At 43.5% G+C, this 25,003-nt stretch overlaps 1 protein-coding gene across 1 annotated transcript; it reads right to left on the bottom strand.

The window, feature by feature from the left end:
• Positions 1-8,688: 8,688 nt before the first annotated feature.
• On the bottom strand, positions 8,689-23,400 carry NOM1 (nucleolar protein with MIF4G domain 1). The gene is made up of 11 exons (XM_058813710.1): positions 22,423-23,400; positions 20,930-21,054; positions 19,814-20,009; positions 17,716-18,039; positions 17,131-17,241; positions 16,206-16,373; positions 15,494-15,615; positions 11,857-11,989; positions 11,371-11,502; positions 10,556-10,665; positions 8,689-9,706 (listed from the first exon to the last, which is right to left on the bottom strand). The coding sequence occupies exons 1-11, from the start codon at positions 23,398-23,400 to the stop codon at positions 9,529-9,531; spliced, it is 2,577 nt and encodes an 858-aa protein (XP_058669693.1). The 3' UTR covers positions 8,689-9,528.
• Between the last annotated feature and the right edge of the window lie 1,603 nt (positions 23,401-25,003).

The raw sequence follows: 25,003 nt of genomic DNA, 5'->3' as shown, positions 1-25,003 counted from the left end.
GAAGGGCTTCAAAGAAGGTGTCGGTCCCAATGGGGGAGAAAAGCCTTTTAATCAGGATTTCCCACGCTCTTTTGAAGTGCGGAGGCTCGTCCCCACGTGCAGGGAAAATCAAAGGCTCGGGCCGATTAGCGGGGCAGGCGCCGTGTGCGACACGCTCCGAGCTCCGAGCTCCGCGCAGGGAGCGCCCGGCCCGGGGGGCTCCGAGCTCCGAGCAGAGAGAGCCCGGCCCGGGGGAATCCGAGCAGGGAGAGCCCGGCCCGGGGAAATCCGAGCTCCGAGCAGAGAGAGCCCGGCCCGGGGAAATCCGAGCTCCGAGCAGAGAGAGCCCGGCCCGGGGGGCTCCGAGCTCCGAGCAGGGAGAGCCCGGCCCGGGGAAATCCGAGCTCCGAGCAGGGAGAGCCCGGCCCGGGGGGCTCCGAGCTCCGAGCTCCGCGCCCGCTCTCGGAGCGCCCCGGGCGGGGAAGGCTCAGCCGGGGGGGCCCAGCCGGGAGGCACCGAAGGGGCCCCGATATCAGGCACAAGGCTGCTCTGCCAGCGGCTGGGGCGGAGTGGAACTCCCTGGCTGAGCCTGCAGCAGGGTCCCCCCGAACAGCTCCGGGGTGTCCCCGCATCCCCGGACCCATCCCCGGCACCCTCCTGGATCCTGCCCCAGGAGCCGCCCGCTCCCCGCCTACCCCCTTCCACACCGACATTCCCGCACCCAGCCCGCGGTGCCCCGCTGGTGTTGGTGCGGTTGCTCTGCCTCAAGACCCAGCACATTAAGGGCTTTAATCTAAACTGCTGTTTGTAATTTCATTGTTCGGCCGATTCCCTCCCCAGACGCAGTAGGTAAGAAACCTCTTAAAATTTTCATTGCTGTACTTGAGAAGTGGTAAGTATGAACGCGGACCTTTGGTAGACATTTTGCTTTTAAAAGCAACGTGGTTTTAGGCATGGATGTCATTAACTGGCAATTTCACAAGCATTAAGTGCTAAAACAAAAGAACCAAAACAGGATCCATATGTTCGAGGTAAACCTGCTAAAAGTCTTTCAAATGGGAAACCATAAATATATAATCTCCCCTAAACTCTCCGTGAAAGTGCTGCGAATGAAATACTCCACTAGCAGAACGACTATTGATTATTTCGGGAGTCCAAACTGTTAGGTCCATCCGAAAGGAAGACATTCATGTTCGATTTCTCAGTGATTTCCCTGGCTCTCTAGCGGTTCTGTCTCACACTCTCACACTCCTTCCCTCGGTGCCTGCTGCTCCCGTGGATCCTCCCAGCATGGTTCCTGTCCCAGCTCCGATTCCTCTGCTTTCCACCAAGGCTTGCCAGGTGACACCAGAGATGCCCCAGGACAGAGAATCTTATTGTAGATGCCCTTCTTCCTTTCCCAAATTTCCCCTGGTGCTGAGATAACCACCCTGTGCTTCAGCTGTGAAAGCAGGAGCAGAATTTGTTAATTCATTGTTCCAGGGAGCTCCTTGGTCGGCTGTTTGAATCCCAGGAGCAACACACAGGACAAACAGTGGAAGGGATGAAGCTCCCAAGCTCCTTAGTCTCCCTTGGGTGCTGTGTAGTGACCAAATTACAATCTTTTCTGCCCCCCAAAATGGTCAGGTCTGGTCTGGCCAGAGTTAAATACCAACTGCACATTTCTCTGAGAATTTCTCAGCAACTGCGACAAAGTTTTTATTTTTCACCAATACTCATGCAACCAGAATCACAGCAACAGTGGATTGAGGTTGCTCCATATCAGGAAGAGGTGGTTTTGTCTTTTCTGGGTATTTTTGCTTCATTTTTCTTGCCTTGAGGGTTGTGTAATGTCTCTACAAACAGTTCTCTACAAGGGCAGTGGATCCAGGAGGTACTTACTGTCTTCTCCCTACTCTGAAGACAGAAGAACTTTAATTTAACTAAGTCCTAGGTGGAAATGGAAGTGCCTGTATGGAAATGGGATCACCTGCAACATGCAGGAAATCAGAGTGATTTTTCTCTCATCACAAGCTACAATATAATTAGGTTTTCCACTTCCTTTTGGAAAATCCCCAGAATTTTACTGAATTAGTCTGAGACTGGTCTCTAAAATGAGTAAAGAACAATGATGTTTTCCTCTAGTACAACTCAGCAGAGGCAGTGGCTTGCAATGGATTTTGTAGCTGCAAGGCTTAGCTCCATTTCTCTACCTGCAGGATATTTGCAAGCAGATCACAATTTCCTCTAATTAATCCACTATTTAAAATTATTATTCACAGGACTTCTGTGAATGTTCTTGGCCAATGGAGCCCTTTGGCAGGTGGGACTCCTGTCTGGAGAGGCAGTATGGATGCACAATGCAGAAGTTCCTGATCCAGCTCCCTCCTCTCTTCCCGCTCAGAGGAGATGGGGACAGAGAATTCCTGTTCCCATCCAGCCCTGCCTGGCTGTGGGTAATAATAATAAGAAAATATCCATAAATAATGATAAAAAACCAGCAGCCAGCATGGATTTTGATATAAGGCTGGGGCAGGGGAGGGATCTCAATTTAGAACACCTCAAGGGATGGGGCAGATTGTCCATTGCTTGTATCCCTGGATGGCCTTTCTGGAAAGGACGTGGAAGCCAAGCAGGAGCTGCTGAGCTGCCTCCAGGGCTGATTTCTGCAGTGTAATAGTGGCTGGCAGAGTGCTGGGGCCTGCCTGGACCATCTAATGATTCTTTCTGGACTTCAAAATGATAGATCTATAAAGCATGTATTGCTGTAGCAGCTAGGTGCAATTTTAGAAATGTTAATGAGTAATTACATAAAGGTTGTCCACAGTCATCGATGTTAATCACTGTTCTTTTGCCAGGGGTAATTAAGATGACACTTGAGCAGCATCAGCCAGTGGTTCCTGCTGTCTGGGCTGTCTCCTTCTCCCCTCCCAGCTCCTGCTGCAGCTCTCACTCTCCTTCAGGGATCTCTTCTCTCCCCTCATTCCTGCCTGGCTTTTCTGAAGGGCCTTCTCACCACAGCCTGAGGATTTTTAAGCTGTTTAACAGCATTTCACATGGTACTGTGAGGGTGAGCTGGGGGTGCTGGGAGAAGCAGATTTGGGTGATGTGAGGCAGTGATCTGCTCCACTCAGAGCATCAGGGCACTCCCCTCAATAAATGATTTGCTCAAACAATGTGTGCAAGCTACTTCACCTTCCTTCAGCCTCCACCTCAGGAAATGGCTGGCCTTCATACCTGGTTTTGCCTATTTGTGTGTCTTGGAAACCTCAATAAATGACAGTGGAGGAGATGGAATAACAGCTATCTAAGTGTGTGGTTTGCTGTGGCAAACCTGTGAATTTCATCCACACCTCCATTCTTCAGCCTGTGCTCAGATTCCCCTCAGTGTAACACAGGTTTCAGGTGATGGAAAGGCCATGGTGGAGGTTTGAGCAGAGGTGTGATGGTGGAGGTTTGAGCAGGGGTGTGATGCCTTGTCTGTGCCTCTGAAATGTGCCATTTCTGCACCCCAAACCCCATGGGTTCCCCTGGCTTTGGGGTGGGAGGAAGAAATCTCTTTCATCAGCTATGGATGGCAAAGTACCTGAACCCCCCCCTCCTTTATTCCTCCAGATCTTCATCTCTAGGACAGATAATTACATCCACAGGTTAGATTAGAGGGTAGGTTTAGGTAGAAGAGGAAAAAGGAATAATGTTCAAAAGTCATAAATGTGTTTTTCTGCACAACCTGTAACTCCTGTGCCTCTGACAGCTCCACCTCAGCCCTGGCTCCTCCCTGGAAGAGGCCACTTCAGGGAAAATGTCACTCAGCTTCAGACAGTGAGGGTGCCAAAAACCTGGCCAGGAGCAAAGGTTTGCTTCTCCAGCTCTCAGCAGCCTGAAGGCTCCTTAAACTCACAAGCCCAGTGTGAGGCTTCCCAAGAAGCAGCCCAGAAACATGGATGGGTCTAGGCTCTGTCCAGATCTGATCCTCACACAGGTTTCAGACCAGAGATAGGAGATTTGAACTGATACAAAACCCACAGCAGCTTTTGAGCTGATCTATTGCCTTCTGCTCAAGCTCTGAAGTGCTGGTGAAGAGCTCCCATGAGCCTCCCTCCACAGCTTTTACCATCACAGGCACCATCCAGGATTCCCAGGTGCTGTCCCTGCCTTTCTGCACTGCTTCCTCATCCCTGACACACAGTACCTGCATCATCCCTGGCATAACAAATATCCCCAAGGGACCTACACACAGTTTCAAACCATTTAGGTAGGGAAATTTGGAAAGTAAATACCATATAGCCAATATTTTAAGGGTGATTTGAACTACAGAGTAAGGAAAAAAATTCCATTCAGAATCTAAGGCTTTGGCTGAGGAGGAAAGATTATTTTTTGAAGATGCAAGCCTAGAAAATGCAATCAAGGTGACTTATTTTTCCTCAAGGTGACACCAAGCATATCTTGGGTTATTGTCTCTATATTAGAAAAATGTATTGTTCTGTCCCCTGACTGTAACCAATGGCTGCTCTCCAGTGAACTTCAGTGCCTCCAACAATATTCCTGCTATTCCACACCAGAGCCATGAGGGCCTGTGCACCCACGAGAGATTTGAGGGTACTCTTATCATCAGAACTGTAAAAGGTCCATAATGGAGTTTTTAATGAAAAATGCGTAGTGCTTGGAAATCTTTCACTTATGAAAATGAAACAACCATTTCACTGTAGCTGATAAAAGACTATTAAGGAACAATTCAAAAATGGTCTCTGCTTTAATTTTGCTCTGTACCTCTCATTCTAGTTCCATTACTCAGTCATTTTTAATTCACTTTGAAATGAATTCCACTCAATTCACACAAGGTGAGCTGGTTTTGGTGTGTTAACAGTTTTGTCCTAGGACACAAGTTTTAAGGATTTTTTGGTGCCAGCTGGCTCTTCCTAAGCTTATCCTTGATAGATGCTCATTTATTTCCTTAAAGTGTTATTAGGGAAACCACGTGGTATCCAGTTTGGAATTGTGCATGCATCTAAATTAGGGGAAGGCTACTGTAATTAGCTTTAAAGCAAGGCTGCAGGTCACACCAGCATTTGGGGGTAGCACAGCTGTTTCAGACAGGCAGTTGTTATGACCATGCCTGCAAGCCTCATGCTAAACTGTGCTTTACTGGAGGGTGAGGGAAAGTTCCTCCAGGAGATGAAATCACAAAAAGTAAAAGAGTCATAATCACTGAAATCAGTCCAACACAAAAAATCTTAGGTAAACGTACACTCAGCCTTTTAAAAGTGACCCTAAAGGATCAAATTGTCTCCTGAAAACAAAATTGCTTTATCAACTGCAGGAAAAAAAATCACAAACTGACTCACACACGCGGGATGTAGCTGGGCACTAAGCTGCAATTACGATCAGCGCAACAAAAATTGGAGCATTAGAGTTGCCACTCACACATTTATTAAGCTGAAATCATTGTCGTGCACCGGCTGTGCCGCCGGGCTGTGGCTTTTCATGCGCGAAGTTCACGGGCAGAACAATGGGAATTGAACGATCCCAGATGTGCTGTGAGCCCCGTATTGGGTTGCACACCTTGGGCAGCAGCAGGCAGGGCAGCCCCGCTGCTCCGCACCTTGGGAGCACCCCTGACATCAGCCCCTCATCCCCGGCCTGCAGGACAATGGAAAAATGTCATGTGCAAAAAAGCCCTGCAGATACTTGGCTCGTTCAGGTGTGGCGTTAAAACCCTGCCAAAAGGACTTGTGTGTGATTTATCAGCGCAGCACTCCGGCCAAAGCTAAAAACCAGACCTCACTGCCCTGTTCATTTTGATACAGAAAACAGAGAAAGTTTGCTGTCCAGCTTGAAAGAAAACAAAAATCGAAGCTGCCATAATAGTTGTGAAAGGATCGTGCTGTTTAAAGGGGGAATTGAAATTTTCTGCTACACAGCTAAAAAATCAAACATCCGGCTTTTTGTTAAATGCATCTAAAGCAAATCACACTGGGTTTTCCATGGGTCTGCTGGGAGTAAGGATTAGTGTTGCAACTGTAGCTGCTTGGCTTTCCAGAATATTGTATTTTTACCAATCCAAACCCCTTTTCTTCTCATTAAGTAACTCTCCCAAACCTGCTGTATGGAAGAATTTGGGACATTTTAAGTGTCATCTCCATTACTGGAACAATCAGGGACCATTTCTCACAGGAGTTTGACAGGGGCTGCCAGACTAATACTCAACAGGAAGAAACCTCAATGGCTGTATTTGTGTATGTTATTGAACACTTACTCTGTGCAGACAAAGCAGAATGTGTCCCAGGCAGGCGTAACTTCCCCAGCAGCCTCTGCTGGCAGGCAGAGCTTAGTGTGCAGTCCTGCAGGAAGGTGACTGTTGCAGACATCTTTTATGGAAAATCCTTTCCTTGGGATTTTTCCTCCTGAGAAGCTGAGAGGCCTCAGGAATAAAATGTAAACAATGGTTATCTGCTGCTGTGGAATGCAACAGGTGCATCTGGGATTGGTCTCATGTGGTTGTTTCTAATTAATGGCCAATCACAGTCAGCTGGCTCACACTTTGTCTGAGACACAAACCTTTGTTATCATTCCTTCTTATTCTATTCTTAGCCAGCCTTCTGAGGAAATCCTCTCTTCTATTCTTTTAGTTTTAATGTAATATATATAATGAAACAATAAATCAAGCCTTCTGAAACATGGAGTCAGATCCTCATCTCTTCCCTCAACCTGAGACCCCTGTGAACACAGTCACAGGCAACTGCCAGCATTTGGTCTTGCTGCTCTTACAGAGACCTCACAGCCCTGCTAGAAGGAGGAGAGACTCTGGAAGGGCCACCTCTGCTGGGACAAGTTCTTTTCTCCAGGGTTAGAAGTATGATACCTGCAAAAAATTATTGTGTATAATTTTGTATATACATTGTGTATAATATATGTTTAGACAGGAAGCATACATGCAGAATACCTATAAAATACATTATGAATATATATTTTAATATAAATACACATATAAATAAGTACAAAATCCTCTCTGCTTTCTTTTTCACACATGCTTTATATCCTTGGAATGTAATGACCTCTGAAGCAACAGCTTGCAGATGCTTCTGTACATCAACAGCAGAGTCTGCCAGGCCTGCACCTCTGTTGAGCTGTGGCAGTCTGGTCAGTAGGACCATGGAAAAAGTTGTTAAATACGACAAGATCCAAGACTCAGGAATTCACACACATCTTGGAATTGTCAGATTTCTGTCAGACTCACTGAATCACAGTGAGAGGATGGGACTTGTGCAGAATCACCCACAAACCCTATCATTGATGTGACTACAGCACTGTGGGCTGGCAGTGTATTTCTGCTGCTTTCCTTGGAAAGTGTTTTTTTTTTTTTTTTTTTTAATGATATTTATACATAAATCTGCTGAATGCAAAATCCCAGGCAGGCAAGATCTGTTTTCTTCACAAACAAAACAATGGCTCTGATAACACTAATTTTGAACAAAACATATGAGTTCTTTGGGAGAAATAACAATTCATGCAAGTCTCAGCGGGTGGAAAAAAAAAAAAAGCAATTGTAATTCTCAACTGTAAGGTTAAAACCATCTCCTCTAATTGCACAGCAACACCTGCATTGCACCACCTCAGGCAGCTGCAGCAAGGGAATGCTCACACCCATAAAACACTTGGCAGTGCTGCCACAGCAGCAAAGCTGGTCAGCTCCCAGCACCAAGCAAAACCCTCACACCAGGCAGGGACAGCCAGCCTGGCACCTCTGGGCTAAGGAAGATGATTCAGAATTTATCTGCAGCAGAACAGCTGCCTCAAACCTCCCTGCTAGAGCAATGGGCTTCCATTTGTGTGTTATTAAACCACCAACACGCACACATGCTGGGTCTACCTAAACTCCTGTGAAAGGCAATTAAGTGGCTAAATGTAGCAATTTTTACTCAGACAGTCCCATGTGTTCCACAGCAGCTATTTCTAGGGGCTTGCACAGATTTTCTCCTGAATCCACACTCCAAACTTTAAGGTTTGGCTTGGTTGGTGGTAAGGGAAGATGTTTGCACACACCCCCTTAAGTTGTGACTTTTGTAAACACCAAAATAGCATCAATTCTGCTGCTGGCCACACTTTGTTAACTGGTATGAATTCTAGAAAATATTGGAATTAATTTTATCACAATGAATTTTTATGTTTTGTACACTTCAAAGCTGCTAGTGGTATGAAACAGGCTGAAAAAAAACAGGCTGAAAAAAGCATCTTGCTTTGTTATTTTGATAAAAATCTCTTCTGCTGTCACTTTGCTGTGTAACCCAGGATTTTGGAAGCAAGTCTCTGCTCCCAGGACACCTTTTTCCCTAAAGCTTGCCCTATCCTCTCAGAGGAAAGGTGAGAAAAAACCAAACAACTCCCTGGCTGCTGGGGGAGGCGCTTCTGCACATGGAAACAGGACACCTAAGTAAGCAGAATTTACTACATTTAACAATTTGATTAAAAAATAAATTTTGCCAACAGGAACAGATCAGTTGGTATCAAAGGCAAATTGGGAGGCACCATAAGTAAATGGCCCAATGGACATCAGAGGCAAGTCTGGCTACAGAAACAGGGCTGACAGCTCCAACACAGGCAGATCACAGATGCACATTCCACACAAGAAAGTACTTCCCTTCTCCACTGAATTTCAGGTCATTCCCTTCCTGGCAGGACAGCCAGAGTAAAGCTAACACAAACACCAAAGCGTTTAGAAAAATGGCAGTTTAATGTGTAGTGGTAAGGTGACAAAAGAAACAAACCATTTATAGAGTGTTACAGAAAGAAATGTGCCTATTTTTTATTTAAGCATCCAAATGAAAAATGTGAACAAATTCTTAAGGGAGGTATTCTCTTCTTAAGACTCATATTGATGATATTGTTTAAGTCTAGAAAAATCTGATTAATACACGTGATTTGGCAACTCCAATTCTAAAGCTGTGAAAAATGGGCTAAAAAAGCCATAAAAGTATGCTGTGATCTCTAAGCCCAATATAATTGGGCAAAGACAGATCTTCAAGTTGCTTTGCTACAGCTTTGAATCCAACTGAAGATCCTTTCCTGACCCACAGTCAGGGAATCAATTCACAGAATTAGCAAATAACTTCCAACACTTTAAGAAAAAAGTCGATTTCTTCCCCAACCGACTCACCAGTGCTTGTGCCATCTAGTGGCTCCTTTCTTCAGGTGAGTACCAGGGCTCCTTATCAAAAGCCTTTAGTTAGGCTGCTTCTTTTATTACTTTAAAGGAAAGGCTAGAATATGCAATGCAGAACACCACTGCTGACAAAGTATCACAGAAGAGGAATTCACCCTCTTCTCCAGATACCAAAAGTCAACGTGAAGCACTTGTCCCAAAAAGGGACATGACAAAATGACATTTTCTCTTTCTTCAAAAAGGCCTTGTATCCCCTTCAATTAAACTTCTGACTAGCACATAGAGTGAAGTAACTGTTTATATAAATAAAATGGATCCTTTAGAGTAAAACAGCTCTCCTCATTCCCAATTATTTAGGTCTGAAAGACCCCAGCTTGGTTTTTCTGTATGTTTTATTAGAAAAAATATAACTATAGCTTCAATTTGGGTTCTTTTGCCTCTAAAGCCTTGGTTGCTAGTTCCACTCTCTCTTTTAACAAGCCAGCTTCTTCAGCACTCTTTTGGGCTTGGGCATGTTTCAGTAAGAAGTGGGTGAGGAAGAGTTTCAAGCCTTCCCGCAGCATTTGCAGTTTGGGGTTGTCAGATATCCTGTAAAGATACAGATCAAAACCATCATTTAGTCTTCTCCCATTTCAGAAGTTTATAATCTTCTTCAAATAGAGCTGCAGAAAAAAATCCAGCCTATAAAAGAAGGTTTATTGAAGAAGCTTTCAAATTACCAAGTCTACCTTGGTTTGGCAAGCAGCCCAAACACTCGACATACAACTGGCCTCACCAATAAAATGGAATATTGCAGCCCAAGGCTTGCTTTATGTAAACAATTACATTACAGCAAAGAACAAGGCAAGCTCCATGTTCAAGCTTCCTTGTGCTGCTACATGACAGCTGAAACATCAACACCTGATTTTTTCAAAGTTTATGCAAGTCTTATCCACTCAAGTCCTAAGCATCTCTAAGGATGGAAATTTCCCAGCCTCTCCAGGCAACCCTGTCTCATATCAAAAATAAGATTTTTCAGAGAACACTGATAAAAAACCCATTAAAAATACCCCAAACATTTGTCTCTTTAGTTTCATTTTTTTTTCCTTCTTAAGAAACAGCCTAGCAATGACAGCTGGCAGAGTGAATCTCACCCCACATAGGTGTTACAGCAATAAGGGAAACAGGGAATTATAGAGCTCTGCTCATGAAAATCCTATGACCAAAATGATACACTGAATATCTGGAAGCCTTATTTTGCATTACACAGCTGCATCTTTATCAGAGCCTGTGCCAACACACACTGGCCCCACTCAGCCAGGAAGAGCTCACACTTTAAGGGATGGAGGGCTGATATGTGGAAAAGGCACAGTGTAATTCCAAACAGAATAGGCAAACTTCTTATCTTCTTAATTACTACTCAACAAGGGCTCTCTGGAGATGCCAGTGATCACTTACCTCATAAAAATGTCAGTAATTTCTTCCTCATCTGCTTTGGTTAACAGTGTGCTTAATACTTGTCGCAAGAAACGGACTTTGGGTTTGTCCAGTTCACTGAATTCAATTACCTGGCAGACAGAGAGGGACAATTAGATTAATTCAAGGATTTCAAACAGCTGCTCTTCTCTCCTAAATGAAGAACTTTCAGCACACCAACTGGCCTCTGCATACACTGAGCCTGGAGTTTAGCACAGAATAATTACCTGAGAAGGCTGCCTCCAAAAGCCAATCAATAATGAAAGCAAAGAATCTTCTAAGGAATAGAAGGCTCCTGGTACCAGAATACCAGATGTCCTTTCTCAATTAGATAAATACTTTGTAAGTACCTGGCACAATCCATTTAATTGCCTGTTTAATACATTCCAGTTACTCTTCTAATAGAATTCTGTGGACTACCCATTCTGAAATCCAAGAAATCTACTCAGCACTTTCTTGTCTAATAAAAACAACATCAGCTAAAAACCACAGCACAAAAACCACTGGCAAAGCCTGCTAATGAAGGGGCCTCAGTTCCAGCTCTGGATACTCTAAAGGAAATAATCTCACAACTGCTCTAGATAAAGAAATGTAGAATTTCTCTATGCTTGGGTGATCACAGGTTCCCTTCCCCAAATGACAGCATTACCATAATCAATTGGAACAATTTAGTAATTTTAAAACAAGTTTGTCTTAGCATAATCAGCTAAAGTACCAGATAAGTAACAGAGAAAATATGCCTTCCACTAGCAAATGCAGGGAAAACACAGAAGGATTTGAAAAGAAAACACACCAACCTTGAGAACTGAAAGTGGCAGTGATTTTGTCCTTATTAAGTGAGCCAGCAGTGAAACCAAGTTGGAGATGGCAGCAACTGACAGGTTTTCTAAGTCTCTGATTTTGTCCCAAATACTAAACTGAAATGTCACCTAGGGGTCCAAAGTAAAAAAAAAATAATCCTACAAATCAAGTGGCTGTTTAATTGAGTAACAACATAACAAACCTTTTGACCTTGTATTCTTTATAAGCCCTCCTTTAATTAACAGAAATGCTTGATCAGACTGTTCCAATTATTTTAAAATGCATAAAACAGAAGAAATAAAACATTCAGCATTTCATTTCCTATTCAGATCTGACCATGAGTATGCCTTACTGAATGCTTAGCCATACCAGCAGAATTTTTCCTTGGGATCAAGGCATGCACCCACTCTCAGGTATTCAGTAAATCTCTTCCTAACCACAGTCATGACACAAAACCAATGAAGGAACAGATTTGTCTTTACCTGAAATCGTCTTTCATGTCCACAAAACTTGTTAGCCAGAAAGGCATAGAAGGGGTTGAATGTCTTCTCCTGCAAGCAGCAGTAAAGGATGACATGAACTATTTCTCTCTCCTGCTGATCTTTCAGTCCAAGCCTAAAATTTAGCAAGAAATTCAGAATTACTTTGTAAGGAAAAACTTGCTGAAACAAAGCAAGAGCTACAGTCAACATCTGAGAGTAATACTTTAAAATCTTTCCACACATCACATTAAATTTTACTTGTTACAAAGTACCAAGTCTTTAAAACTTCTAATGGACTCCACCTTGTTGGCTAAACAAGTATCCTGGTATGGCACTGTGGAAATGCTGAAGCATTATGGGTGTTGAAGGAGGAGATGCAAAAGCAAGACCTCAAGAAACAGAAGTGGAATGATAAAAGTATTATCATTGCCCAGGGAAGGAAAGGAATCCCACTCCATGTTTGCAGCTCTCCATGAACAGAAGAGAGGGCACAGAGGTACCAGCAGTAGCACTGCACCCACAGGCACCACTGCAAGGGTTAAACTGTGAAACAAAGGCTAAATAGTGAAACAAGAACTGCAGGGTCCCATTGTGATCATCTCATGCTTGTACTCATGGTCATGGGAGGAAAACCAGCCTCTGGATCAGTGCAAGCCTATTTGGAGAAACATTTCCAGGACCCTTCACTTCTGTGTTGCATAGCAGGAATAAGAACATATTTGTAGATGTTTTTCTTACTTGGTGGTATGAATTTTTTAATCTCTGGGTCAAATCCATGCTACCTGATACATGAAATTCATTTTTGTGTAAAAGAGGGCTGAGACACTCTGGCATGGAATGGTGACTAACTCACAATGCACCTGGTCTGTGATTTAACTTCCTAATGCTGCCAAATGCTTGGCAGCATTAAAACCAATTCAAATGAAAAATGCATCAAATTAGAATTTGAAAAATATCAAACCAAATTCTTCTCATTGCTTGAAGTTCAAGTTTCACAGGGCATTAGCACAACTCAAGAGTACTTTCTAACCAAGTCTGACTCCACTGGAACTTGCCTTACTGTCTGTAGGGTAGTTGGTCATTACTTGATGCCAATATCCCTCCTTTGTACACAGCTCCAGACATCTGCATTGCATGTGACCACAGACACCCAGATTAACAGAGGAAACTCTTTGTTGAGCCCAAACTCCCTAGAATTTAAATTTTACAGTAGGAAAATCTGGGATGATTGAGAAGTCTGCTCTTTCTAAAGGGGTCAGTACTGGAAGTGCTGTGTCTGTGTCATAACCCACCTGCTCTCCCATCAGCCAAGCCACCTGATTTCAGAGCAACAAAAGGATTTTTTACAAATATACAGGTTTTCAACCATCAGATTTGTATTTAATAGATGACTTGGGAAATTACACTGCAATCACTGGTCTGGCACCCTCTCCTTTTACTTGATCATCATCACTCCTATCATGACTTGCTTATTTAGGAAATACTCATGTTGCCAGAGTTGTAACCAAGTGACAACACTCGGATATTCAATTCCTTCACTTCTTCACAGAACTAGAACTCCTAAACATCTAAAATATAAGAATCTGGACTGTCTTTCATTGTTGAGCTTCAGCATAAACCTGTGTAGATTTCATAAGCCTGATATTCTTTGATAAAGGATGTGAAACCACCTCACCGATTCAATTATTCATGAGTTACAGTATTCCCATGAACTTGTATATCTTGATCCTGCTGTAAATGGGATAACCTCTGAATCAGGTTATTTGCCACCAGCAGAAGCTGCCTCCAAGTAGGTTAGTTATCCTCAGCTGAAGCCCAAGACTATCAATGCCTTCAGACCAAAAAGAGCAACTCTTAAATCCCCTTTTAAGTCAGTTCAAATTATATTAGTAGATACACTCACTTTGGTAGTGAGTATTTAGCAAGAAATTGAGAATCATTTTGTAAGGAAAAACTTGCTGACACAAAGTTATCCTGAATTACACATCTCACTCCAATAGGATAGCTGAGCCTTTCATGAGTGGCTCAGTATTTTCTGAGATGTGAAGTTTCACAAATTCTTTATTCTTCTACAAAATAACTTCAAAAATTGCTTCTCCATCAAACTTAAGCAGCATTCATTCTCTCTCCTGAGTGAAACTGTGGTTTGTGAAGAAGGTGTGGCCTTTCAGCTGATGAAGAGCATCCAATCTCACTCTCTCCTCTGTCACCAGTGATGCTCCCAGCCCTCTTCATTGACACCTCTGCAATCACTGAGCCACTTCAGGGAGCTGTTCTGGCTCCAAACTAATACTTTCATCTGCAGTAAGGAGGAAAGGGACTAGAAAAACTATAGCAGCCTAGATTTCAAATAGTTTAAATCATCCTTTAACCACACCTCAACTCTGCCACAGAACTAGCAGCAGATGAATCAACAAGAGCAGTTAAAATATTTCTTTATATTCTCTTCCTCATGAGACATCAAACATACAAATACAAACTCCCATACACTCTGGAGCACATGTTCACACTGAAGCTAGTTCCTTCACTGACAATTATGTGTACTTTCCATTATACTCTGCCAGATGTGGGCAGATTTAAGAATTCCTCTCTTTGAGTTTGCTGTATAAACATCAGCACCAACACACAGCAGGCAGCCTGCAGAGAGATTTTCTGCCAAGCCTGTATGTATTCAGATTTGTGTATTAGCCTAAATAGCATAGATGAGAGTCAAGTCCAATTTGCAAATTGAGCTGCCAGGTCTTGGCAAGAGCTGCAGCAACAGCTAATTTCTTTTAATTGAACAGGCCATATTAAGATATTGGAATGACTCCATCACAGTCTCAAGTCCAAGTTGTGTTTTGCAAAAGTGGCATTTAATCAAATATTAGTTGACTTTATTACAAAGTCTGTTTTGGTTTGGTAAGCAAATTTAAAAATTGCATGCCATCCTGGTAAGACAATACCCTTGAGTTACAAGGCTGAGACAGAAAAGTTCAGACCTGATCTGTCACCTCCCAGCTCCCACAGACTTACAAATAATATTCTGACCAACACAAGGAATAGCTTAGTTTGAGCTCTTCCCTGATCACATCTTCTTCTGAAGAGCTGCTTGTCAAGAGCTAAGGGAACTGGTCTTCATGTGAAGCAAACTCAAAGCTAATAAATTCTGCAAGAGGGAAGTGGAGATGCTAGAGCACTACCAGGTCATGCAAGTATGGGCAGAGATGGCTTAAGAAGGTGGCAAGAAGTCAAAGAAGTGGCAGTGGCACAGAAATCACAGCAATCCAGCAAAAAATCCAAGAGATGATCTGCAGGGGCTTCTGGTCTGCCTCTGTAAGGAAACAAGCCTGCAACAGCCTTCCATCCACTCTGCTGGGATACACAGGCTCCTCACATCAGAAGATGCTGCAAATCACAGTTACAGCCAGGAGCAACAACAACAGGGGCTATTCCTTTCCTCTGACTGCCAGTCAGTTCTGCCTGCCTCCATTAGTCCTTACACTAGGGCTTTGGTTCCTTCTCCTGCCCTTTTACCCCGTGTGGATCCCTAGCTATGCACTTTTTAATTGCATTATCATCTGAATGCTCTTAAGCCTAGACCAGAAATGTTGCATTTACAACCTGATTTTAGTTCTGGGCTGATTTCTGTACTTACTTCAGAAGTTTTTCAAAGGCATCCATGAAGTCTTCACTCATCATCAAGACACAAAAAATACTTCTCCTGATATCTGTGTTCATTCTCAGCTTACGAGCAAGCTCCATTATTTTTGAACTCACCTGAAAATAAAGTTATATGCTATTTTATTTCTGTTTGCCTTAAAAAAAACTATTTCTGTACAGTCTTAAATAACACCATCAGTGAAGCTCTCCAGTAAACCATAAATCACCAATCCAAAGGTCCTGAGCTTTTGTCCAGAGGCACAGGCATCATCAGGAGCTTTTTCAACTATGAAAATACCTTTTAATCTACTTTAATTGTGCCAATTAATTTTAAGACATGCTTCTTTAACATAAATAATTCACCATGACTATCTCATCACATCACTTTTGGAATCAGCTTGGATATATGCCACAGACAGACACCACAACCTGTCAGAATTCCTACTAGCAAATCCACTGTTGAATCAAGTCTCTTCTCTCACCTCAGCAATTCCACACAATAAGAAAAAACAAGCTATAGCATATTTGTAGTAACAGCTGTTATGAAGCACATGAGTACAATGTTTAAAAAAAACAGAGAGCAGAATTTACGGTCCAAAAGCTTGATCTTACAAGAGCATGTGAAGGTTTTTTGGTGGGCTCTGAAATGAACTTCCTGACAAATTTTCAAGAGATCACAAACACTTAGACTTTAAATTTGGATTTACCTTTCCTACATGCAGCTTTTGCTGAGCCTGGCTTTTGGTATCACTGATCATTGGTGCTCCACTCCAGGATGAGCCCACGATCCACCAGCGCCCGACCTGGTCAGCGCTGAGCAGAGACTCCAGGGACACGCGGAGCTGGGTGTCCTTTCCTGAACCACTGCTGTGAACCTTGAATGGCAAAACAGAAATAAAAACCAACAGAAGAGCTTTTATTTGAAACTTTTTCTTTCTTCTTAGAGAAAACAAGTACTTTAATTACTTAAAATTGTTTCTAAACAAAAACTTCAAACATATAAATTCATATCTTCATAAAGGTCTTCCTATGTTTCCTCCCTAATCTTTGTTTCAATCAGCAACCTGAAAAAAATTTACAAGTTTCCCATATGATGTAATTTTTTAGATGCATAAAGTTGCATAAATCTACATGTAGAAGCTCCTGGGTGTTTTACTTGAAAAAAGAGATGCTAATCTAAAAAGTAGGTATCTTCCAATCACAAAGTTCGATTAGAATTCAGAGGATGCTGACATTGCATCAATGTATACAAATAACAACACAACAAACTGCCTTATGTGTTGTACAGCTCAAATAAAAAAAAAATTAAACTATGAAGAAAATAAGAACTTTCAACAACAGAGTCTAGAAGTGCATGAGAAGGACTGCAAAAATTTAAGAGAGGAAATCCTACAGATCTAGGTTACCTAGCTTGTTTTTGCCTGGCCTCTTAAGCTGATATGCACATCCTGCACTGATAAATTATTTTCATCCCTTTTATACTGGGTTGTTCTAGACAAAGTGCCCATTCTGTCAAAAAAAAAACCCCAAAAAACACACCAACAAAAAATCCCCAAGAAAACCGACATCCAATACAAATAATTACTCCTGGATTAAGGATAACAAGGCTACACCAGCCAAGCAAGTTCTCACCAGAGCTCTCTGCAATTTGCGGAGTCTTTCAACTGGCTCAGGATCATAGCCAGGGATCTTCCTCATGTCATTGTTCCTGAGTGCCAGCATGGTCTCCAGCATGAACCGAACCTGTGGGGAAAAGAAACAGTTCTGTCAATTCTAAGCTGTGGGTTTATTAAATAAAGTACAAGAGTGCACTTTGAAATTACTATTCTGTCAGAATAAGCAGCTCAGCTGCCAATATACACCAAAATTTAAATACAACATGTTTGCTTTTATCCCGATTACACTAATTTGTGTACAAGATTAATCTGCTAAACACCTATTTTTTGAAGTGTACAAACTATCATGAAACACAAAACCTGTCCACTACATAAGACACAAACCAGTCGTGTCCCACCCACGATGAGCATTTTGGCACTTGTGTCCTAAGAACTAATGAAGAAAAACAAACAAGAAGAATGCAAATAACGGAATGTCACACTAACGGCAATTTAGAACCTGAATAGAATGTAGCAGAAAACATTTCTGTAAATTAAACTATGTATCCAAGTACTTATTACAGGCTGTTGAGAACATGAAATCTTTAGAACAAACACATACCCTTGTCTGATCCTGGAATTTCTTCTCTGCTGTGCTTGCCTTCCTCTGGGCTTCAGTAATCAGTTCTTTCAAAGCCAATGCATCATCTTTTCTTAAGGAAAAGCCCACATTTTTCAGAAGAAACAAAATCAGCTCAATCTCTTTTTCAGTGAAAGTGCTAACAAGCTTTTTCAGAATATCAAAGATCAGCAGGCAATGAACCACATGGAAGTTATACAGATGAGCAATCAAGGCAAGCAGATTTTCACATTCCTTCCCTTCAGCATCACTTTTACAGAGTTCATCAAATTTCTTCACCACAGCTTCCAAAAAGTGAGCACCGACCTGGCAACAATTCCATTACGGGAAAAAAAAATCCAGCAGTTAACTCTAAGTAGATTTTACAGACATCTGTAAAACTCATTTTTGGGTCACTGCCACTATTAATTTTAAAGAAATACTGTTGTTCCTTTCAACCAATAGGGATGTTCTACATTTACATACACAAATATTTAAGTGGTGTGACATTTTTGTAGAAGTCCATGTTATTTACACCTCACATTTGACATCCAGTTGCCTTTTAAAGCCTGTGCAAGAAAAACAAATATTATGAACCTACTGTACACATACACCAGCATTTATTTACATAATATTCATGGACACATATTAGCATCTTTCCAGCTGTCAGACTAGCATGCTGTTACTGCTAGCCATTCATCCAGGAAAAGCTGCATGTCAAAAAGCAAACACATTCCTGAGTGTAGCATTCCAGAACAAAATCCTTAACAGAAGGATAAAAAATTATATTGTGGAAAAAACCCCAAAATACCAAGTTTTCACAGTTGCTGAGCATAAGGTGCAGTGGTACAGCTGGGAAAAGAAATTTTGCAATATATTTATTTCTGAAGAGTGAACTGATGCTAAAGGCTGGGATTAGAAAGCCTACAGGCTCTAAAACACAGGGAGGCAATGAATACATTGCTGCTAAGTAAGACCCTCACCCATTATGATTGTGCTAAAATCTGCTGACCTTAAGAAAAAACAGAAATCCAGCAGCAGTACTGACCTGCATAACAAGCCCTGACCCAGCTGGGGTGTTAACTATCCAATGGTGCACAAATTTATAAACACAGGGCAACTTCTGCATTGCTCAGCCTAATCTTCAGTGCAGCTGCACAGTCACACTTTCATGTAATGCATATTGTACATTTATTTTACAGAAACATTGTATTTGCAGTCCAAACCGCCTTTCAAGCAGCAAAGAGGGACAAAATAAAAGTTTAATGCCAAGCCTATGGAGAAAGCTGCTTTAATTGCATCCATCTGATATTTAATATGGTTTCAGAGCCAGCATTCAGGCCACAGTATGACAAACTGAAAAACTTGCATTAATACATCTATTGCATTGAGATGTGGGGGGAAGAAAAAAGAGTAATCTAATAGGAATACACTGCTGAATTAACTTTGTTTCCTGACAGACATCTCACTAAAATTAGCTAAAATATTCCCTTTGACATCAGCTTGGGCAAGAGGGATTTTATCTCATCCATCAGGCTTAAAAACACAAAACAAAATCCCCTCCAAGAATTGCCATGCTTTTTGAAGTTTTTAATATTCTATGTTATAACTACTTAATTCCACTGATGATTTGCATTGTTTGCTTAGGAAAGAAGTTTATCCACCACTGTAAAAGGATTCCTGCATCTGCAACACTTTTCTTATCTGGATACACATAGTTCAAAACCAATACCCTCACGTATCCTTGAGAACAGAAACTGATCCTCATCCATCAGCTAAAGGGAAGAGAAATTGAAGGTTAGACACTTTGAAGGTTAGAAAGTTTTCTACTGGTTGCAGAAAGATTGTGATGAAATAAGGATGGGTTTATAACAGACTAGTGGTAACTCATGGAGGAGATAAAATCAGATAAGCAATGGACTTAGACCCTTTCACTTGTGAAGCCTTACAAATAAGCCACAAAATAATGATGAAACTCAACTAAAAATGCTTGTCAGTGCCACACAGTTAAAAATTACAAGGCAAGTCAAACAAAATGTCAAGGAAAACACTCTGCAATGTGTATTATTATAAAAAAATTTGTCCCAAGCACAAGAATTACCTCAATTCCCACATTATGATGAAGGATGCTGACCAGAAGGACATGCTCCATCAGGAGTCTTGCAGGCATGGCAACTGCAGTGACACAGGCACTCATGAGAATGTCTGTCAGAGTGTCATTCATGTCCTTTCTGCTGTTGGCCATGTACAGCTCTTCCATCTGTCCACTGATGGAGGACAGATTCGGTTCACTCAGCCTATGGAGAAACAAAATCCAGTGTTCACTTTTAGTCTCCTTACATGGTTCCACAACTTTGAGTTCACCCAACAAACAACTGTTCTTTTTAGAGAAACTAGCTGGACTTAAGAAAAGATTGAAGATTGATAAGATGACTGGAAGGTTTTTTTTTGTATTTTTCTGTGTTTACTAAACTAAAAAAGTATAGTACATTTAATTCTAGTATAGTTAAAAAAAAAAACCATGTAAAAACATGTTAACAACACTATTTACAAAGCACTGTCAATCTGCTTACTGAACAGATTTTTTACAAAAAGAGACTGGTTTGAGCAGTTTTAACTGTGGCACATCAGAGTCTTTGAAGAAGTTAACTATGAAAATAATTCATAATTTAACATATATGGTATATCAAATTTCAAATGACTGAACAAACTCTAGTCCATGTTTTACAGGTAACAGATGAAAATTGCCAATAGATTCCTGATTTTAAAAAAACTCTAAAATTGAAATGAATATTAATTACTTTTTCTATTCTGCAGTACTTTAACCTAGGAAGGGCTGCTCCCTCTCAGTTGTAGTGTTGGAGAAATTTAATTTATTAAAAAAAACCCACAACAAATCAAAACCTGTTTTCTTCTGGGTTTTTTTTTAATAAGCATACTCCAACTGACAGTGAATTATACCTAGCACTTGCAGGGAACTGCTGTGTGGAATCCAGCCCAATCTTAAATTTATTTTCTAGATTTCTCAACATCTACAATGACTAACTTTGAAGAATTTATACCAATAAAGATAATTATTCTTAACAATAGCAGACATGATTGCCAACTTAAAATCAGTTTGTGAAGAGAAAAGTCACATCCTTGCCACCTGGGCTTGAATGATGAGCACTGTCACATTGATCCAGAAAGATTAATTACTTTTTCCTCATTACACTACCTATTAATGAGGCCATTCACCATTTTCTTCAGTCTTCCCAATTCTTCTCTTTTCTTGTCATCTAGTGTCTCCTGTGCTTTCCTTACTTGTGGAGGAACATACTTTGTAGCACCTTGGTTATCACTCTTAGGAGGAAAACAAGAAAACAAGGAATCAGATGAGACCAGTGTCTTAAACACTTGAACACAAATATACATTTGTATTTAAGATTAAAGTACCAAACTTTTCGTTAAGGATATATCTTACCATCTAATAATCAACACCAAAGGAACAACATGAAGAAGTAGGCAAAAAATTACCCTTTATGACAAACTTGATGACAGCAAAGCCCCTCTTCCCTAACTTTCTTAAAGTTATGGTTATTAAAACCTGGCATCTTAAGTCTTACTTGGTTTTACTCAAGTTTTATTTAGGCCCAAAAATGCCCTGTGTGACCTCCTCTCCTCCACTCATTCAACAAGACCTAATACTGGCAGAACCTCTAAGATCGTTCAGAAAGTAGTATTTCAGTGTGTAACCACTGCTGATTTCAACACAAGCTCTCTCTGCAGAAGGGTTTGATCATATTCCTACACTCTAATGCCAGGGCAGCTCCTCTTATTTGTGGATTTCACACACAGCTCCCACATGCCTTGTGCTGTAGGATATTCTCTGCCACCAGCCTGACTTGGTGTGGAAACCCAGGGCACTGGGAATATTTCCCTGTCTGCTCTGGGGTGCCCTGACCACCAGGGCAGCACTGACTTTGACCGTCATTCATGGAGAAAGTTTCCCAGACTTCAAGATAGACCAGAATCCACAAAAGTGTGAAATAGATTATAGAGAGTAGTGTTGGTGTATCACTTAGTGAGAAATTGAGGTTTTGGGATTTTTAGTATGTTGTGGATGGAAGCAAGATGGAGGGCACAGGGTGATGTCCTGGGTTTCTTCTTCATGCCTCTTCTTCCTTCATTTTCATGGGTTTGGGTGGCATTTTGTAATTGGGCAGAAAAGTCCACATGGCAGCTCTTTGGGATCAGTTATTGGGTTAAAAGGGAAAATAATCTGAGTGTCAGTTCTTAATTGGATAGTTTAGTCTTAAAAGACCTTGGAACAAGACATTGTTGGCCATTTTGTGCCTTCTAATGAAAAGCTGCCAAACTCACAGTAGTGAGACTGTTTTACTGGTAAGAAATAATAAACACCTGAGTCCAAACATGAACTACTGTCTCAAGTGCCTTCAATCCAGACTCAGAGAAACCCACGACCAGTACCCTGGCAACTGGGACCCCCACAACTTGGGAACTCTCCCTCCATGTCTGACAAGTGTCTCCAGGACCTGGCAGACCCCTCAAGTCAACAGTGTCGCTGTCCCGGTTTAGAACCAGGACAACGCTCCACGTGGCCCGAGTGGACAGCGAACACCTGGGCCTAACAGCGGCCATGCAACTCTGCTCTCTGCTCAGGAGGTGCTTTGGGAAGCAGGTCTGTGCTATCCGAGGCGAACATCCTACCTCTGCCTCCTCCTCCTCGCTCGAGGGCTCGCTGGCCTCTGGCACCCCGCCGTCCTCGGGGGACGAGCTCTCGCTCTCCCAATGTCCATCCGCGTCGGAGGGCTCTGAGGCGTCTTCCTGAGCCTCCTCGTCCTCACCATCTTCCTCGTCCTCATCATCCTCCTCGTCGTCGCCATCCTCCTCGTCCTCCCCATCCTCCTCCTTCCCCGGCGGGCGCTCCCGCGGTCCCGGCTCGGTGTCCCGCTGCTCGGTCTCGTCGTCGCTGCTGTCGCAGAGCTGGCTGAGCCCGGCCCGTGTGCCCAGCGCTCCCAGCACGTATCCCAACCCGTCCCGCAGGAAGCTCTGCGGCAGCCGCTCTGCCGCGGGCCCCTCCTGCTTCTTGCGCCGCTTCCCGAGCCCCAGCTGCCGCTCCAGCCGCCGGATCTCCTTCTCCTCCTCCTCGTTGGCTTCCAGCAGGGCCCGTTTCCTCGCCGAGGTGGCTGCGGCGGCGGAGGGGGCCTCAAGGGCTGTCGGTGCCGGTGCCGACACCGGCCTGGGCCGCTGCTTCCCAGCGGCGGGCGAAGCCGGGGCTCCGGGACGGGCGGCAGGAGCCGGCTTGGCCTGGGCCGGCTTGGACTGGGCTGGCTTGGCTGCAGCGGGCTTGGCCGAAGCGGGTTTGGCCTGGCTCGGCTTGGCCGGAGTGGACTTGGCCGAAGCGGGCTTGGCCGGGGCGGTGGGAGCCTCCACCAGCTCCCCGCGCTGGAGTCGGCGGCGGCGGCTCCGTTTTAGTCTGCGCTTCTCCTTCCTGGCTTCCCGGCGGCTCCTGCGATTGTACCTCTCCGAATCTTTGAGCAAGGCCAGCGACGGCTGCCCACCGGCCGCCTGCACGTAGTCCTGCACCGCCTGCCGCAGCCGGTCCAGTTTCCCGCCGCGGCGGCCGCGGGCAGCCGCCCCCCGCTTCATCCTGCCCGCTGCCACACCGCGCCTGGGCGCCGCCATCTTGGAGAGGGGCCGGGCTGCCGCTTCCGGCGCGCGGCCGCCATGCAGGGCACAGCGCCCCCTGCTGGGCGCGGGCTGCCGTGGCGGCTCTGAGGGGACGCGACCCTGGAGCGCCGCTTCTGAGGCGCTCGGTCGGTAGAGATGCCCTCGTTTGTGCGCATGTATTTAAGAATCACAGAACAAATTAGGTCGGAAAAGACCTCTGAGATCATCGAGTCCAACCTATGACCGAACACCATCGCGGCAACTAGACCGTGGCATTAAGTACAATGCTTAAAAAACACCTCCAGGGACCGGGACTCCACCACGTCCCTGGGCAATCCATTCCAGTCACCCTTTCTGAAAAGAAATTTCTCCTGATGTCCAACCTGAACATCCTCTGGTGCAGTTTGAGGCTGTGTTCCCGTCCTATCACTTGTTACCTGGGAGAGGGTCCCAAACCCTGCCTGGCTACATCCTCCTTTCAGGTGGTGTAGAGACTGATAAAGTCACTCCTAAACCTCCTTTTCTCCAGGCTAAACAACCCCAGCTCCCTCAGCCACTGCTTTTCTGCTACAGACCCTTCACCAGCTTTGTTGCCCATAAGAAACTCCAGAAAGAGAATACAAAGCTTGTCCTTCTTACACCAAGGACTGGAGGAATTTGTCCGACAGCCCTGGCTGTGATCACAAGGCTCCTGTCACTATAGGACATGAAACAACACAAGTGCACACACTGCTGCTCTCAAGGTGAAGAAAAAGCAAGTTTATTTTCTGACTCCAACATTTGTAATTTTCCAAAAGTGACAGCAGATTGGAGGGTGAAAGTGCCACCTCTCCAATGACACTGGACAAACCAACAGTCCATCAAATTTCTCCTCCTCCATAAAAGAATGCAAAACAATAAGTTATTTACAGAAAGTGTGTGAGAAAGTTTGCTGCAAGAATGTAAACATCAGAAGGCTTTGAAAATCTTAAAAAATCAGAGTGACAGGCTCCCATGGGGCACGAGGCTCTCGCTGATGCCTCTTGAGGAGCTGAGGGACACCAGCCCCTGGCCACCCCTCCACCTGCCAAGATCCACATTTTAAACCCCTTCCAACACTGCCAAAAGCTCAGATGTCTCTTCCTGAGTGTGCCAGAGCCAATATCCATGTCCATGGTCTTCTGTAGAGGGGGTGCAGATGGATGAGAAGCTGTTCATGAGGCACCAGTGTTTCCTTGTGGCCAAGAAAGCCATGGGATCCTCAAGTGCATTTGGAAGGGCATTGCCAGCAGATCAGGGAGGTGATGTTGCCTCTCTGCTCAGCTCTTGTGAGGCACATCTGGAATGCTGTGTGCAGTTCTGGGCTCCTCAGGACAAGACAGACATGGAGCTCCTGGAGCAAGTCCAGTGGAGGATACAAAGAGGAAATAAAGGACTGGAGCATCTCCCTTATGAGAACAGGCTGAGGGAGCAGGGCCTGTTTGGCCTCTAAAAGAGATGAGTGAGAGGGGATCTCATTAATGTATATAAATGTCTATGGGAGGGTGTCGCAGACATCTTTTCATTAAAATCCTTTCTTAAGATTTTTCCTGCTGGAGCTGAGAAGTTTCAACAACAAATGTAAACAATTGTTATCTGC

This window comes from Ammospiza caudacuta, chromosome 1, assembly GCF_027887145.1.
Source record: "Ammospiza caudacuta isolate bAmmCau1 chromosome 1, bAmmCau1.pri, whole genome shotgun sequence".
In the NCBI taxonomy this organism is placed as follows: domain Eukaryota; kingdom Metazoa; phylum Chordata; class Aves; order Passeriformes; family Passerellidae; genus Ammospiza; species Ammospiza caudacuta.
The sequence above is the reverse complement of the archived record's forward strand: the minus strand, read 5'-3'. Positions and strand labels throughout refer to the sequence as shown.